This window comes from Neolamprologus brichardi, chromosome 5, assembly GCF_056152115.1.
Source record: "Neolamprologus brichardi isolate AB-2024 chromosome 5, ASM5615211v1, whole genome shotgun sequence".
NCBI lineage: Eukaryota > Metazoa > Chordata > Actinopteri > Cichliformes > Cichlidae > Neolamprologus > Neolamprologus brichardi.
In genome coordinates this window covers 11,800,319-11,817,940 of record NC_142108.1, presented here as the reverse complement: position 1 = coordinate 11,817,940, position 17,622 = coordinate 11,800,319, and the positions used below count along the sequence as shown (strand labels likewise).

General features: G+C 40.0%; 1 protein-coding gene across 1 annotated transcript; it reads left to right on the top strand.

Annotated features, from left to right (window-relative positions):
* The first annotated feature begins 238 nt into the window (after positions 1-238).
* Positions 239-9,731, top strand: ccdc3b (coiled-coil domain containing 3b). The gene is made up of 3 exons (XM_006784422.3): positions 239-1,013; positions 4,538-4,712; positions 8,307-9,731. The coding sequence occupies exons 1-3, from the start codon at positions 655-657 to the stop codon at positions 8,598-8,600; spliced, it is 828 nt and encodes a 275-aa protein (XP_006784485.2). The 5' UTR covers positions 239-654; the 3' UTR covers positions 8,601-9,731.
* Positions 9,732-17,622: the final 7,891 nt, after the last annotated feature.

Here is a 17,622-nt window from a genome sequence, read left to right as displayed (position 1 = left end):
TCCTTCTTAGGCTGCGGTCCCCACGATTAATGGATAGATGGATGCTGGATATTTGCCACTTGACATGCAACTGGTATAGGTTATCAACTCTTTTCTAGTTCTACCTCTGCTATCTTGCGGATAGTCACTAGAGGGCGCCACTATTCTTTCTTTAGTGAGTTTCAATTAAAACCCGTAATCTTCTATTGTTTGCTGGGATTTCACGATGGGTTTGCTGCTTTAAATACCCGAGTTTACCAGCACTGAAGGTCGAGCCTTTATTGTGTTTTCACAGGAAAATGTAGGTTTGAAACTGAAAGAGCACCTTTTTTGTCTTTGCTCCTCCTGCTGCCATCCTAAAGGTGAGAGGCAGCGTTTTTACAGGGGGATGCTGAGGTGAATGGGCTGGTCCACTTGCAACGAATTGTGGCTGGAAGCAGTAGTAGGACCACGGTGAAGGATACACAGGATTAATTTGTTGCTCAAAACATTTTTTTTCCTAAGTAACTTACTCAAAACTAAATATTAATTGTGCATTGGTGGAAGTATGCGCCTGTAGCGAAATCCCTGCAGCTTTTTTTTCTTCTTCTTTTCCCTCAGTGATTTCATCCATCACCAGCACTGCGCGCCTTGGTGCGCCTCCCTGACTCACGGTTGTCTCCTCGTTGTCACAACATGTGGATTATTTTGGCGTTTATTTTTGCAGCCGTCCGTCCCGAGGGGAGCTGGGGGTGTCAGCTACCCCATGACTGGAGACCGCAGACGGAAGCGTGCCGTGCCGAGCTGGCGGAGATCATAGTGTTTGCCAAGGTGCTGGCGCTGCACAAGGAGTCGTACAGCGTGTATAACTATCTGCCGTGGCAGCACGACACTGACCTGCTCTTCTCCGCCGAGATTGAGCTCCTGTGCGATCAGGCGTGGGGCAGCATGCTGGAGGTTCCTGCGGGTTCCAGGTTTAATGTCACCGGCCTCGGTTACTTCCCCTGCTTCTCCTACAGCGTCACCAAAGACAACAACTACTACTTCTTCCTAAGGTGAACTCACAGATGAATAAAGTTGGTATGGCATTAATCACGCGTGATAACAGACAGCTGTAGTCTGATTTGATGCCAGTCTCAGTTAAGCTTCACTCCTAAGACTTTAACACCATGCTCACCTAAGTTGCAAGCGCCTGGTTTAATTTGGTAAGAAGACTGTAAACGGTACACTAGGAATCGGGTCCTCCTGTACAAGATTCTTAGCTCAAATGTTGCATTTAATTTCACACATCCTATATATTCAATGTGGAAATATAGACAAAGGGAGACAGCGTTTAAGGATTTTATATGTTTACACTCAAATATGCAGTGTGTGCTTTGTCCCTGACAGATGATCTCCTACAGGTCAAAAAGACCTGTAGGAGACCTGCACCTCAAAATGTGCATTTGACTGCATTACATCAGAATCAGAAGATGATTACCTGACTAAGTTGGCTACCTGTCCATCTTTTTCTTAGGTCCTCTTTGACACAAGAGACAGTTAAATATTTAAAGAATAGAAGAACAAAAGGTTTAGTCAATAGCCATGTCATTGCTTTATATGATGAAAAATAACTAGCAGGTTTAAGTTTTCTTCATCCTCATTAAGTGCAGATGTGATTTATTCTCTATGAATAATGCAAAATCCACAGATGGCACGTAGCACTCTTTCCAATGAAAACCAGCACCTCATCAGGCCTGTGCTGAGATCTGTCATGGAAACAAAGTATTGTTGACAGATTTAGTGAATTTGCACTCAAAGTTCACTCAAAGGCAGATAACTGGCACCTGTCCCCCATACAGCATATTCTCTTTCAGTCATTATCTGTCTGTGACACCATCCCAAATTCAGTTAATGTGCCGAATAACCAACCAATTTCCAGATTTAAAAAAAAAAAAGACAAGAAAAGAAAAGTATGCAACAGGTTAATTCCTAAATGTCTGTGTTGGACAGAAACAACACTGTTGCTCAGGAAACGTCTGTTGCTTTCCAGCTAGTGTAATTACAGAGCCAGACATTTCCAAGAGCTTGAAGGTAAACTACAAAGAATTTTTGAAGAGTTATGAGCACACCAGCGGTCAATACGACCACCTTTTGTCCTCCATATGTGCACCAGTGTGTCACCTGACAAAAGGAGCGTGTGCTGACACGCCTTACAGATGAAGAGACAGGATATTCAGAGAGGGGCACTAAAAATGCATTCCTCAAGTTTAAAGTTTGTCTGTCCCACATGAGGGTATGTGGCAGAGCCAACAACAATAATGTTTTATAGCACATGTTACACCTCATATATGCAGAATTACGTGCACATGTGTGATAGTGTTTTGCTGTGAGTGGTGATAGCAAAAAGACTTTCATATGATTTGTTTTACCAGCCTGAGTTAATCACACCTTCAGGGACAGCTTTGCCGTCCCCCTGTTGCGATGGTGAAAACCATCCGGATGTTATCCCTGTAATCGGGGCAGGCGACCGCTATCGGAAACTTCCTAGAGCAAGTTGCAACAGAGTTGTGTTTAAGTGGAGACCTGAAGATAATTAAAAAGCCATGATTACTTCAGTAAAGCAATACAGTGGTCTTTGTCAATGTTTACCAAAGATATAATGGAGGAAAACCCCCAAATATGTTTACCCACATTTTCCTTTAACTTCAGGGCATCTAGGATTGAAAGACTGCCAGTGTACTGCTTTTAACAGATGTTTTTAAAAAAAAAAAAAAAATAGCTCAAGAACCCAAGTAATTACTGGGATGGGAACAGTTATTACACTGTCATAACAACATATCAAATGACAGTGTGTGGCAAGACTCGTAACTTCATGTAAAAAAAAATTGCAGAGATCAGAACAAAGCCTGAAAATTTCACCTTACAGTTTAACAGGGGGTGATGCAATCTGGGAGTTAATTGGCTGGCCAGGAGCAGCATTTCCTAAAGTCAAAGGAAGTGTGTGACTAAGCAAGACATAAAGCATTAATAGAAAGATCCAAAAATCCTCTGTGAGCATGCACTTGGCGAAAGTGGGGGAGAAGAACACCCTTTACTTATTCTGGAAAGCACAGGCTTGGTGAGTGAGAGGATGCTTATTCGAAGCCATATGCTGTTATGCTGTTAGTAGCTTCATATTTACATATTTAAACAATCCAACTAAGTTTCCTGGTGATTGCAAACATAGCAAATTGATTTATTTTCCAACGATTCTTTTAGCACCCTAAAAAAAGAAGAAATAGGTTTTAGTCTCAGTTTCGTGTGGTGTTTGACACCACAGCAACCAAATATTCAGAGAGTATTAAATCAAATGGTTTAGATGGGAGATGACATATGGCTTAAACAAATTGTGTTTGCATGTTCTGCTATGTGCGAGGTCGAGGCACCTCCTGTTTCCTGAACCTGAAACAGATCAGTTTAGTTTTAGTGGAGTACAACATCAAGTCCCAGACACTGTAGTATCAAGTCCAAACTGAAAACTTCTCATCACAGTCTCCAGTGGATGTTCATTTCCTGTTGTAAAAGCCCCAAAAGCATAGTCTCTGACTAAAATAGTCTTTCCAATCAATCATGAGTATAAGCTCCCTGGACAGAGCTGAGCATGGAGAAAACTGCAACTGAAGACCTCCCTCGGGACCTTTAAATGAGACAGATTGAGTGTTCTGCTTTAGCCATATGCTCAATGCAAAAACCTTAGCTTATAGTTCATTTTTTTCAGGATTTGTAACTTTTACGTTATAAATGAGGTAACCTAACACTGAGCCTTGAAGGAGGAGAAAGCTATACTTACTTTTACTCAAAGTAAGGTTTTTGAAGTATGCATGCTGCTTTTGCACTCTCGATCATGTACTAAACCGAAACTGTGTGAAAAAGAAAAAAGAAAAAGGATTTTCATTTCTTCAGACCTCACAGTGACTGTGATTACATCTCACCTTTGACATCTTCTGTTGAAGCAAAACATCAGCTTTCTTCTCGCTCTTTCAACATACACACAGATACCCACATATACAACACACACCCACACAGCTTCCTATAGAGACAGCCAAACTTTTCATGTCCCTTGAGGGATATGAGATGGAATCCAGATGTATGGAAACCCACTGCTTCAAGACTTCCTGAAGATATGAAACATGCTTTGTAAAAGCCTTTGGCTTGTAATTTGCTGGTTTGAGTTATCCGCATAATGCTTGAATTTGCATAAAAATAGAGCAAGGCCTGTTAACAATTCTCTAGAGATGTGTTTCTTTTTTTTCCCCAGATAAAGAAATTGTATATATGAAAATCATACAAATACTAAATGCCTAAATTCTCAGACAACAAACAAACATTGAGTGAGTGGACTTGTGCAAAATGCTTATAGCGATTTTTGCACAAATCTATTTATTTGCTTTGAGTGGACTTCTGGTGATAATTAAATGTTACACAATCTATTCTTCTGTCTGCGTGCATCTGTTTGTTTCCACATATTTGAGTTTTGTTTTGTTTTTTTACTGAAAGCCCACATTTCACTCTTGCTCGTCGCTGTATCAACAGACTCTTTCCACTTTCTGTCGTGCAGGATGGATGAGAATTACAACATCGTCCCCCACGGAGTGAACTTTCAGGACCCCATCTTTACCGACACCGCAGAGAATCACCGCATGTTTGCTAGCCTCTTCCAGTTTTCCAACTGCACGCCTGGAACTCAAGTTCACACCTTTACCCCGGAGTGGGAGGCTCAGGAGGACAGCCGGGTATGCAGATACTCAGACCCACCAAGAGAGACTTGATGTTTGACTCTCTTGAAGTCATCTGTTTAAATCCAGTTAGTGAGAAGGGGAGTGTTTTTCTTATTTAGCTGCTGCAAGTTCTGGTGGCTTCCCACGTAGTACTTCAGGCAAAAAAGTATACTATAGGACATGATAGCCACAAGCATTGTGGTAAATGTGAAAAGTATTCAGTTTGACATCCTGTTCAAAGGACCTTAATGTGTTCTTACAGCATGGGAAACCAGAAGCACGTTTCTTTAGGTTTGGCTAGATCAGCGGTGCTCAAACTTTTTTCTGGCACGCCTCATTTCAGGGGCTGACAAAGGTTGGTTCCTCACACCCCACAATTTACAGCCTGCATCCAGCAGTTGAACTTTACTTAAATGAAGGTTAGCGTAATAGCATCAGCAAACGTGCCATCCCTGCAGTGGCTCGAGAACCACTGGGCTAGATAAAAATTGTTTAAAGGACAAAAACATACAAAAAATCCTGAATAAAGTCGCTACACAAAGTAGAACAAACATAATTAAAATATTTTCAAAGTAAGTGGCAATTTTCTACAAAATAAAGCTCATGATTGCAGATCGGTGGTGTAGCAGTGCCACACTCTTACTCTTGTAATGCTTCTAATGATGCACATGAGATTATAACATGACCTTAATGAACCAGCTCAGTCTCCGCTTCACGTCCCTGCTGTCACTGCTGAAATGATTAAAGCATGTTTGTGTCTACACGTGCTGCTCCTAAACCTCGACTGAGTCAGTTTTGAAAGGGTTTCCAGCCGCTCACCGCTCTTTTATCTCCTTTAATGAATTTAAACCTTTTGGCATAAGCCCCCCCTCCCGGTTAAGATCAGTTCACTCCTGTCTGGTTTTCATTTGCTGACTACTCATAAAAGAAAGAATCTGCCATGGGTTAAAAAAAAAAAGAAAAGAAAAGAAAACATAGTTTTGTATTTCCATTAATGGAAAACTTTTTTTTTTCTTTTGATCCGGCTTGTGATTATAATTACAGAGTGACGTCTTAATATCGGTGCCGCTTTGTTATATCACTCTGGTGATTAAATTTCCTTCTAGGAAAATAAAAACAGACTTTGCTTTTAGTGCTACTCAGCGACCGTTGTTTGGACAGTTGACCTGAAGTCAAATCAGACTGGATAATATGTCCTGCATCTTATAGTCCAGTGTCAACTGGAGTAAATCAGATGGGGTGACGTCATGTTGTGATTTAACACTAAACGTTATTAGTAACATAAACATTATTTTAAGAAGCAGGGATTTTCCCACAGTTTTATGTTTCTCACACTGATGGTGAAATATTAGTGTTAACGGGCCAAAAACAGTCTTGACCCAGTGATAGGACACAGAGCCAACACTAATCACACAATGTAGGAAGACCGCAGCTTCAGGTTGCATACGGTCCAACTGGGCAAAAGTCTCAAGCTGCCTCTCATTTGTTTATATTTTCTTAGGAATATGTGACATAGAGAAGTGATTTATTGAGACATCTGAAAGAAAAAAATACAATATACACACCAAAAACTTTAACACGCTTGAAAGTCAGTATTTATTATGAGCACCTTTATTCTTCCACACAGCCTGAACTCTCTCATCAAGCTTTCTTGTCATTTCTTTAAGTAGTCTTCAGGAATAGATCTCCAGGTTTAATGAAGGACATTCAAAGCTCTGTGCCAAGATCATCCTACACTGCTTCAGTAATTAGGTTAAAACAGATTTAGATCAGACACATTAGAAGTCCTGGATATTGTCTGTGCTGGTTGGATGCATTTTAGAGAAACTTTAGAAAAAATGCAGAAAGAAAGAAGAAAAGTGTGGTTCACAGAAGAGGCAGGCAAGATCATTTTAACAGTGTTGCATGTGGAGCTTGAGCCATTCTGGGGTTTAAACATCAGAATATATTTAATGCACTACGACATGCCCAAGCTACAGTATGTTTGGCCGGTTTGTGCTGTTAGGCGTGAAGGTAAAATGATATGATGCTTTTTTGAGGTGATGTACGTACGCAAAGACAAAAACAGTTGATTTTAGCACACTGGTATGTGTCTGCCAGGCAACCTGATGACATGACAATCTCTGAAATTGATAGCAGTCCTTTGGGGGCCTAAGATGTACCTGTGTGCCAAGTTTGGTTGCTCAGCTCTTTATTGTGTAGGAGGAGTCGGTGTACAAAGAAAAACAACACACACAAATTTTGTTCCTTACATTAAATCTAAATAGACATTAAAAACAAACATATAATTAACAATTGTAATTAAATCATCTTAATTTTATCAGTTTTTCACTTGATGGCAATCAAATAGAAAAATATTGCAGAAGCTGAAAGTTTTTTTTTCCCGTCGTTCTTATAAATCCTAACAACTGTAGTTTGACACCATGTGTCATACAGGAGATCTAACCGAAAAACCATATCTCCCAAATCCTGATTATACAAATTTGAATTTCATGTCTCTCCAAGTTCATTTCCCAACAGACTTTAACAGTTTAATACAAAGTATGTTGAAGATGAATTACACTTATGAATTTTTCACACTAGCTGCTATCATCTAATCCATCCATGGCGCCGTTCTAGGTTCAGCAGGTTTGCTTTTGGTCCACCTCTAACTGAACGTGTGCACAAAAACATAGATGTGCCACTTTACACTTTATGCTTCATAAAACATTTCTTTTAGCTCCTAAACTTCATTCTTTGCATTGTAAAGTTTAATATTTCCACAGAATTCACTCTGGGACATATGGAAGAGCACATGGGCAAAACCCACAGCTAATATAACGAGAAGTAATGTACTAAGCAGCGATGTGGGCAGGCAGCCGGCAGCACATTTTTAACATTTCCTGAAAAACCATGAGTGGTTGTTATCTGATGAAGGAGAATTTACATCAGTGTTTCATGCTGGCCCGTGTGGAAGCATTAGGATCTGCTACGGAAATCCACACTCAAGCAGACAGGCATGCATTCTGAGGCATCTGGAGCTCGTTTTTTCACCCAGGAATGGTCCAGGCCTTTGGATGTCTGTCACAGGTTCCATCTCACAGTGGTGTCTCACTGAAATGGGAAAAGTATGTTGTGTAACAATTTTTCCCTAGTTGCTATAGAGCTGCACCGATGCCCACAGTATTACATAAAGAGCGGGACTTGTGCTACACGATAATGCTTAAAACAGTTCACTGCCACAGTTACACAGCGAGAAATTCTCTGCTGTTTATACAAAAGCTAAAACACTGGAAGACCTATGAGCTGTTGGCACTAAAAACACATCTCTCATTAGATTCTGGCATCAAGAGCAACAGATCTAGTAGGTGTTACATCTTAAATGTATCACAGAGAGATTTGACTTGACTCTAGCATTTAGCGTGATTCATTGTGGGATAAAGTGCCAACTATGATTTCACTCAAGTTGCAGCGCAGGATGAAAATTTGTGGGAAAGCCTGCAGAATAAGGCTAACACTGGCCTTCAATGAGAGGTTAACTGTAACCTTTCACGTTTACCTAGTGTAAGACATCCCGTGCTTTTTCAGGTAATACAAACGTATTTGGCTCTGTTTTCCTTCTCCTCGCAGTTGCTGTGCTCCACCGTGCAGAAGGCTCTGTTTGAGGAGGAAGAGAGGGTGAGGACCCTCTCCCAGAAAGTGCGTTCCTTGGAGAAAGCCAACGGCCACCTGAGAGAAAAGGTGAAGACCATGAAACGTCTGCTACGCCAGGCTCAACGAGAAACAACAAAAGAGCAGCAAACCCTCAGCTTCAAACAGATTTACGAATCGAAGAAGCCGCAAAGTCACCCCGATCAGGACACGACCCAGGACCAAAAGAACCAGCCAATTAAAAAGGCCCTCTCCAAAAAGCTAAAAAATTAGAGCTTCTTCCTGTTAACTGACGGAGAAGTGCTCTCTGTGAAGCATTAGTGGCAGATCAAACTGAAACAATAGCAAGTGAAATGTTGGGCGAGGTGACAGAAAGATCTAAGAACTCTGAATAAGCACGAAAGCCACTGTATTCTTCATGTCTTCCACAAGATTCGCCTTATTTCCAAAGAAGCATTCATTTTAACCCGCAGATTGATTCCTCTGCTTTGCTCATGCAACAAAGTTTAGTGCCTCACTCTTTAGTTTGTGGTTCAGTTGATCTGTGCCAGTGACATCATTGTTTCTCTGCACGACTGTACTGTCACCTAATCTACCCACAACTTATACCAGTGTGTACTGTTTCAGTTTATTTCAAGTGATCGCACAAACAACTACTACAAAGCTCATAGTTCAAAGCTTTTGAATGCCCAAACAACAGGGAGATGATGTTCAAACATTGGAAATGAAATATCTAAATCTGATATTTCTTGTTTCTGTGCTGGACACAAGCATTGTATACATTTTAGAATTTGTTTTTTTTTTCTTGGTTTTGCTGACAAAATTCTTCAAATCAAACGTTGACTTTTGAGAGGATATGTGACAGTGTGGCATGTATTGTTTTAAATGATCCTACGTTTCCTGCGAGTGCTGAGGTACAAATAACCTTTTATTAACTCAGAAGTTTGTAAGTGCATGGCATTAGATTGACTTCAGATGCTCACAATTACTGGCTGTGCAAGCTAGTGAGCTAAAATAAGCATGTGTGGGGTAAGTGGTTACAGGCCTGCATATTGATCTAGTTCTCTTTACGAGTAGCAACAAATATACCAAAGAATAAGGTGTGAAAAATATTTTTAAATTCAGTATTTGTTTGTGGGGGGGTTTCCCTCAAGAGTGCATTTTTCCAAGTTCACATTAATCTGTGATTTGTACTGAATCAAGGTGTCATTTTCGTATATAACAGGGTGCTGAGCACCCATTAATTCCAGCCAGTGAGCCTGGCATGGTACGGGATTGGCTTTTTCTGTGTCAGAAAAAAAAGGTTGCTTTTGTTATACATTCTGTATTTGCTTTTGATATGATGTTGCTCTCTCTACAATGTAAACACCTGGCTTGCCTCGCCGATACAATAGCTTTTGTAATAGTGACTGTAGCTTTTTGGAATAAATTAATTTTTACAGAAAGTTGCAGTTGTCAGAGGTTTTTCTTTCATTTGTCAATCAGATCTTTATGCTTCATCATTTTCCTCTTTTCAACACATTGCCAAAAACTGAATGGGGCTCTGTGGAGGCCAATCCTTGACTGATAGAGTTTCCCTGTGTTTTTTTATTTTTAATTTTTAATTTTTTTGCTTTTTGCTTTTACTTCATTAGCAGTGTATTTGTGATCATTGTCATGCCGAAAAAATCAAGCTGTTGCAAATCAGATGCCTTACAGATGCTATTGCATGATGGATGAAAATGTGATGGTACTTTTCTGCATTTATAATTCCACCAGTTCTGAATAAAAAAAAACATAACATGGTCAGGTACAAAGACTGAGTTGATAATGAGTGAAAAAGAAGCCAATGTCCAAAGAAAAACACCTACAGGAAACCTGAATTAAATTAAAAATGACAAGAAAATATAAAGAAATGAGGCTTGACTCACAGCTTTTGCACAGTACTGTAACTTTGCAAAAAGTCAGCGTTGCAGTGTTGGTCTCTGGATCTGTTTCCAGATCTGTCCAATCAGCAGCAGAAGAAAAAGGTTTCATGTAACAGTTTAAGGCAGTCATGCTTCTTTGTCTTTGTTTCCTGACATGACTGCATTCAGAAGTCCAACTGAGTTTAATGTTCCTAAGTTCTTTTCATCTGCAACGCTGATACTTTCTAATAAATGTAGCCAAACAGCAGAACAAAGCCACTACTGAAAGAGCTGTGTTGCAGAGTGGTAATGATTTCATTTCGTAATGTTTCCTGCTTTCTGTGTTTTCCAGTCAAAAATGATAAATGCTTTCTGGCATACACAACATATTTAGTGTGATTCGCTGCTAATAAATCAAAAGTTCTCACAGACCCCAAAAGAAACATCAATCCTAAAAATAAATCAACCCTGTGTTGACCCATTGCTCTCAACCTTTTGTCCACCTTGGATCTGGTGAACTTTCACAATGAACATTTATACAATGCGAAATCGTCTTGGCAGATGAAATTTTCAACAAAATTTCCAAGAGAGCTGAACCAAATTTCTTCCACATGCTGCTGTCGCATAAAACGGGGGGAATGGGGCGGGGGGCTTCCCCTCTCTTTGTGTATCCAGAGGAGAAACGAAAAACTGACACATTTCAGGAAGTCTCTTGCAGTTCCGTTGTTCTGCAGTAAACCAGACCATGACGCTTTTCTTCTCAAGCATTACGTGGCCTCTTGAGCAAAGAAAGAGACTAGATCCACACTCCTCATCTTTGCTTTGTTGACTCTTTCTTCTCCTAGTGAAACCATTGCATCTGACAACCTTGCCTGCAGCCAACTGTCAAGATCCCATGGATCTGAGCCAAAGATGATATACACACACCGCTTTCTCAACATAAACCACCGTGCACAACCAAGCTGCAAAACAGATGTCAGGCAATGCGTTTGCACAGTGGTGGTCCACCTCGACAGGACCTGGCTATCTGTGGACATGGCTTGTTTATCTGGCCCTATTTTCCATTTTAAATGCTGTTATTTTTCTCTGGTTTTATTTTTTTATTTGTTTTTTTTGTATATTTTCTGATTGGTTATTGCATTTTATTCTTTGTTTTCCCCACCTTGCAGTTCAGATTTTCTCAAGCATTTACACTTAGTCTTTCGCCCTGTCTGTTACTGCTTCACATAAAGAAGTCCTGCAGAGAACTTTTAACTCTGAGCCTCAGAACCTAACACTGACTTTGTTGTTTCTGTAGATAATTATCTGGGTTGGCCCTTGGATATGCAGTTTTTCCTTTAGAGCAAAGAAACCCAGAGCTTTGTGTTTCAAATTAACTTTATTAAAACAAGGCAAAGTGGCTTAAAACATTTTTTGTGATTCTGTGAGTGCTGTAATCTCTTGAGGTTGGTAGTGCAGTGGTTAGGTCCTCTGGCTTTTTCTCCAAAGACATGCAGGTAATGGGGTTGGGTTAACTGGCGACCTGTCCAGGGTGTACCCTGCCTTTCACCCTTTTGCAGCTGGGATAGGCTCAAGTATTGACCACATAAACATTTGCTCACGTGTTTGTTGTCTGACATCTTTGCACCAGAATAAGGAGCTGTTTGAAGTTAAAAAGTGGTTTTCTGACAGAGAGTGAGAAACAGCACAGTTATTCACTTATTCACAGCAACAATGCTTATGTGCTAATCGTTTAGAAATTGCAAACATTGTTTAGAAGATTAGCACGCTAGGTTTATGGGAGTAACGCTGATTTTTGTTTTTGTTTTTTAAATACAAAATAATTCAGGTAATTTTTTTTTTACCTGACTGTGCAACTAGATTGGGAGATTTCTAAGCTTTTAGAAGATATGCACAGCTGAAAAATGAAGCACACCCCCAAGTGTCAAAAGTGTCATAACCTGCAGTTCTTCAAATGGCCACTTGAGGCTGGCTCAGAAAACAATACAGACTCCTGTGTTAAAATGCCAACCTTTTAAACAGAAATGATTATATTTAGTTTATGTTTAAAATTTTTCCTTTCTAAAACTCCCTGTGTATAGGTGAGATCGATATATATATCTATCTATCTATCTATCTATCTATCTATATATATATATATATATATATATGTGTGTGTATAGGTGAGATCGATATATATATCTATCTATCTATATATATATATATATATATATGTGTGTGTATAGGTGAGATCGATATATATATCTATCTATCTATATATATATATATATATGTGTGTGTATAGGTGAGATCGATATATATATCTATCTATCTATATATATATATATATATATATATATAGGTGAGATCGATATATATATATATATATATCTCTATATATATATATCTATCTATATATCTCTCTATATCTCTCTCTATATCTCTATCTCTATATCTCTATCTCTATATCTCTATCTATATATCTATCTCTAGGTATACCCACCTTGAATGACAGGCGGAAGCCAACATAAATGGCTGTAAGTGCTATGTTTCTAGTCTAATAGAGTATATGGATGCTTCCTGCTTAGACCCTTTAGACACAGGCGTGAAGCTTGATTTGTGGCTATCTGGGAACCTTTGGTTACTGACCCAACTAGTTGGAAAGTTGTTGTCAGAGATTACTGGCAGCTGTTAAAACTGGTTGCAATAAATACCTCCTTGCAAAAGCCTTGATCACCAGTCACCTGTAGTTTGCACAGAGGATGCTGAGTCGTCTGCAAACATTCTCTAGGGAGGCAAACGTTCTTTGCTTCCAGTTTGCATTGAGCTTTCACAAGTTTCTCTACAGCTCAGAGAGTACGTGACAAGTGCTTGCAGACATGTTGGCATTTTTCATGCAAACTGTGGATGGCAGCATCAATCTGCTAGCAACCAAAACAATTTCAATCAGGTTTTTCTGGTACAGTACCCTCTTTGTTGCACCAGGCGACAGGCAGCAACCACTCACCAACTGGCTGTGGAATATATATTTTTCCTAGAAGACTGGAGGTTGCCAGGGAGTCGACGACTGGTCTCTAGGCCTCTGTGACTGTGAATTAACCAAGTTAACAAGCATTAGCATATTACTTCTGCTTCCAAAAAACAAAAATAAATAAATAAATATTTGACATAGATTAAAATAATTGAGGCATCCACAAACCAACAGGTGATATTATGGTGGTTATATCAATTTTTTAGGTAATAGCCATCCTCTCTGTAGTATGAATGTCTGTACTCTTTTTAACCTCTTAAGCCCCAAGCCTACCTGATCTCCTGCTTTTTGCCCCCGTATCAGGGGGCGTTGGGGCTTAAGAGTGTGGCAGCACGAGGTGAGAATAAAGTAAATACTCTTCACAATTTTAAAAGACAACGCCACTCTGGGAATTTCACCCAGAGAATAATCAGTAACACTAATCACCACGAAGGCAGTTAGGTTTGTTATACTCAGTACAGAGACGAGGTTCAATGTTAAAACAAATTGACAATTTATTAACAATTATCTAAAACACCGTATAAAAACACAATCATAAAAATCCACGTACAAAATATGCTTACAAAATATATTCAGCGCTGAGGCTTACCAGTGGAGGGGCAGGGATGCCACGCACAAACTCAAACAAAAGAAAACACACCAAGACACAAGTGCAACACAAAAATCACACACTCACACTAATAAACTAAACAAGGCAGGTGTGTACACTCAAGGGATCCCACCACCAAGGCACCCTGGTCTCCTCCACGTCGGCACTCCGCATCTGAATAAAAGAAACAAAGAAACAAAGAAAATTGTAATAGATAACAAAATTAATGTAGCGCTGGGGGATAACCCTACTGCAGGACCACACTGGTGATCTGCAGCTATAAAAAGGGCCTCCCACCAGTGGTGTAACAAAAATCCAAACTACAAATCAAAACAGAAAACAACTAGCCGTCTGCCCGACTATAAATTAATCATACGCTCATCAATATGTACGCCAGCTGACTCCCATAACCGGCGTGCATATGGCCGCTGTCTACGCCGACGTCCACGTTAAAAAGCGGACAGCAGCAGGAAAAGAAACTTCACAACGGGAACAGACGGTAAAAGCCAAGCAAAGCAAAGCAGCAGCACTTCAGTTAGTGTGGCGTTGCGTAAAACCAAGGCCCACACTTCCGAGTAACCCCGCGTCATGAAACACGAGCAGGGGCTCAGGAGGCTTCCACAGCTATGACCAGCCGCGATGGAGGCTTCAGAATGATCTCTGCAACACCAAGGGGAAGTCAGGTGACCAAAGAGGAGATCACAGGTAAGCGATCCAGGTAGGCTCACATGGCCACTATTTATACTAGCGCCCCCTAATGCGCCAGGCTGAAAGTGGGTTGAACCAAAGGATAACATTCATCCTGCCACAAGAGGTTAAGGACTACAGTGGTCTAACTGACTGATCCAAATCTATGATAATACTGTTAGAAAGGCTAAACACTGAGACACAGCTCTGTCTCTCAGTCTTTCATTGCCACCACAATAACATCTACAAACATTTCCTCAACATCTCCTTACACTTAACCAGCTGTACTTTCGGCAAAGAGGGGGGCGATTTTTCATTGCTGTCTGTCCATGTGTCCACGTCTGTTTCAATAAAAATGACTGATGCATTTGTCTGCACCTAGAGACGAGCTTAAATCACAATACTATGCTTTTAGCTTTAGCTGTGAGCTTTAAGATCAATCTTGATATACAGGCGAGGTTGAGGGCAATTTGCAGCACAAATGTCTTGGCAATCTAAAAATAGTGAGCTCATTATTTTTTTCACTTTAAGCCTACAATAATGGCCATAACACCAGATTAAATTCCTTGGCCCAGTTATGGCACATGAATGGGCTCTGCCTCACATTTGAGTATGTGGATTTTGCTCACTCGGGGAAATAATTTCTCATGTTTGCATTTACTGACTAAACCACACATCTTTATTTCGGAAATCGCTTCAGGGGCACAAACAGTTTATCTTCTTTGAAGGTATTTTCTTTTCCAACTCTTTGTATTTCTTTCTTTCTTTTTCCTCTACCAGTTGGCTGAAGGTAAGCTGCTGCTTTAACCTTCACTGATAACTGTTTTTTCCCTCACTTAGCTTCTTCTCCTCTTACCACTTTTACCTCCTTTCTTTCTGGGTGCACTTGTATGTACTGATTCCTTTCTTTGTCTGGGGGGCTGACTGGGTCCATAAGGCAAACAGGAGGAATTCAAGTTCATGTGTTTGTTGTTAGTAATGCTATTCTGTTTTTCTATCTAATAGTTGGGGGAGTTTGCTTTAACGTTGCCATATTTTCCACTCCGGATGTTTACAGTTTTTTTTTTCGTGTTTTTTTTTTGTGAGCGATTGTTGAGGATTTGAAGCTGATTCAGTATTGTGATGTGGGTCGACTGTTTTCTTGCTTTGTTTTGTTTTTTCTATGCAAGAGTGATGGATCCTTCCACTTGATTGCAGGAATGAGTAATTGTAGGCTGGATGTTACAGCTTTAGAAATCAGTGGATCAGATTTTTTGCAGAGCTTAAAGGGACAGCTTACCCCACAGTGACAAATGTTTACCTTTGACCTGCACCATGTAATTATATATATCTTTTTCCTTTTTGAGGTTGTATTTGCCATAGAAGGAGCTTTTTTCCCTGCCACCGAACTATACCCACCAAGCGTGTCACTCTGCAGAAGAAGGTTTGTGGATTTTGAGCAACCAGGTCATGATTTCCATTGTGTTTAAGAGAGAGCAAACATTTCAAGAGCCTTTCTTTTCTTTTTCCCATACTTGGTAACTCAAGCCTAGACTTTCTATCTTTCCTATCTTGACTTAATTTCTAAATCCCAGTTATAATGTTTATCCGAACCCAGTTTATACACGGCACAAACAAAACACAGCTGTGAATGCTATTTTTTTAAAGCAATTTAAAAAAAATATTGGCACGAGTCATTAAGCGTGTCAGAGCAGATTTAATATTAGTGCAATCAACAGCACTGCTTGCACCTTCTGCACACACTTATCCTGTAAAATAAGCCTGAACATATCACCAGAACTTAAACTGGTCGCTGTGAAAAAGCTTTTCAGACCTGCAGTCTGTGAATGCACAAGCAGTCATTTTCTTTTTCTTTCTTTCTTTTAGAACAATTACAATTTCAATAAAACAAACAGAAAATGGAAAACACAAATAAAAATGGTCTGTACAACACAAAGAGAAGGTGTTCGAGAGGTAGCAGGAAAGAAGCAGTGGCTTATCCAGTGCTGCCCCGAGATAAATACTCTGTTATATCACCTACACAATGATATTCTTATTCTATACAACAGCACATGTATATACACATAATGTGAATCAGCAGACAAAATAAATTTTAACTTAAATTGGACCAAATCCATGAATTTTATGACAGATTTTTTCAAAAAGGTATTTTTGTGTTCATGATACCAAACATTATGTATTATCCTTATTGCTCTTTTTTGAATTGTGCATATTTTTGTAGAGAGGTCTTGCGTTGCCCCAGATTTCAACACAATAATCTCAATATAGCAGTAAATTATTTATTTAAATTTTGCACGTGTGCATGGTTTTGTGTAATGGGCTGAGAATGTCCTTTGTGTCTGCTCAAGCCGGTTTTCTTGAGAAAGAACGCGTAGTGAACACGGACCGCAGTGTGTTTAAAACCAACGGAGCTCTCAGTCTGCTCTCATTTCTGCAGGCTTTTCACTGGCTGCTCTTTAACGTAAGCACAATTTTGTGCTAATGACCTGAATGAATGAGTAAAAGTGGGTTATCTGAAAATTTTATTCACACAGACACTGATTTCACAGAGTTAACACCCACTGTGACCTCAGGCAACTCAGAATTCCTCTCCGGATCCCGTCTGATGTCCATGTTGATCCACTGTCTCCACAAACTCTGTCAACGTCCTTTATAGATGTGCAAAACCTGTAGAAAAAACCTCTCTAATGATTTTATACCTCATCTCTCCTGCACTGCTTGTGTTTTCCTCCTGACAAAGGCTTTCCTTTTCGTCTACCGTCGCCTCATGGCCAGAGTCTGGGCCCGCATTGCTAATGTAAGTAACATGGATGTCAAGTTTCTGGCGATATTGGACCCTAATTGCAGACTGAATTTTCCCAAAAGTGGAAAATTAGTGGCTCTTCTCTTTCTGCCAGATGCTCTCCATCTCTCGTTTTTCATCCTTCTTTCCATCCTGTTTATTATTACCAACTGTGGTTTGCAGAGTCATGCAGGACTTGAGGGGCTGCAGCTTTTCATAAACTGTGGTTCTTCGGCTTCAGGGCCTACAGTTCACCGTGTAAGTGCTTCAAGAAGGTCTCAGGATACAGCCAATGTTTTTCAGAGAAGTCGTCACACGTCGCACATCAATATTGTCTTGGA

Bases quoted from the DNA above. Each gene is read 5' to 3' on its own strand.
- ccdc3b (XM_006784422.3), top strand. From the start codon at position 655: ATGTGGATTATTTTGGCGTTTATTTTTGCAGCCGTCCGTCCCGAGGGG. The intron at 1,014-4,537 runs GTGAACTCACAG...TCTGTCGTGCAG, and splicing joins AACTACTACTTCTTCCTAAG to GATGGATGAGAATTACAACA. The intron at 4,713-8,306 runs GTATGCAGATAC...TTCTCCTCGCAG, and splicing joins AGGCTCAGGAGGACAGCCGG to TTGCTGTGCTCCACCGTGCA.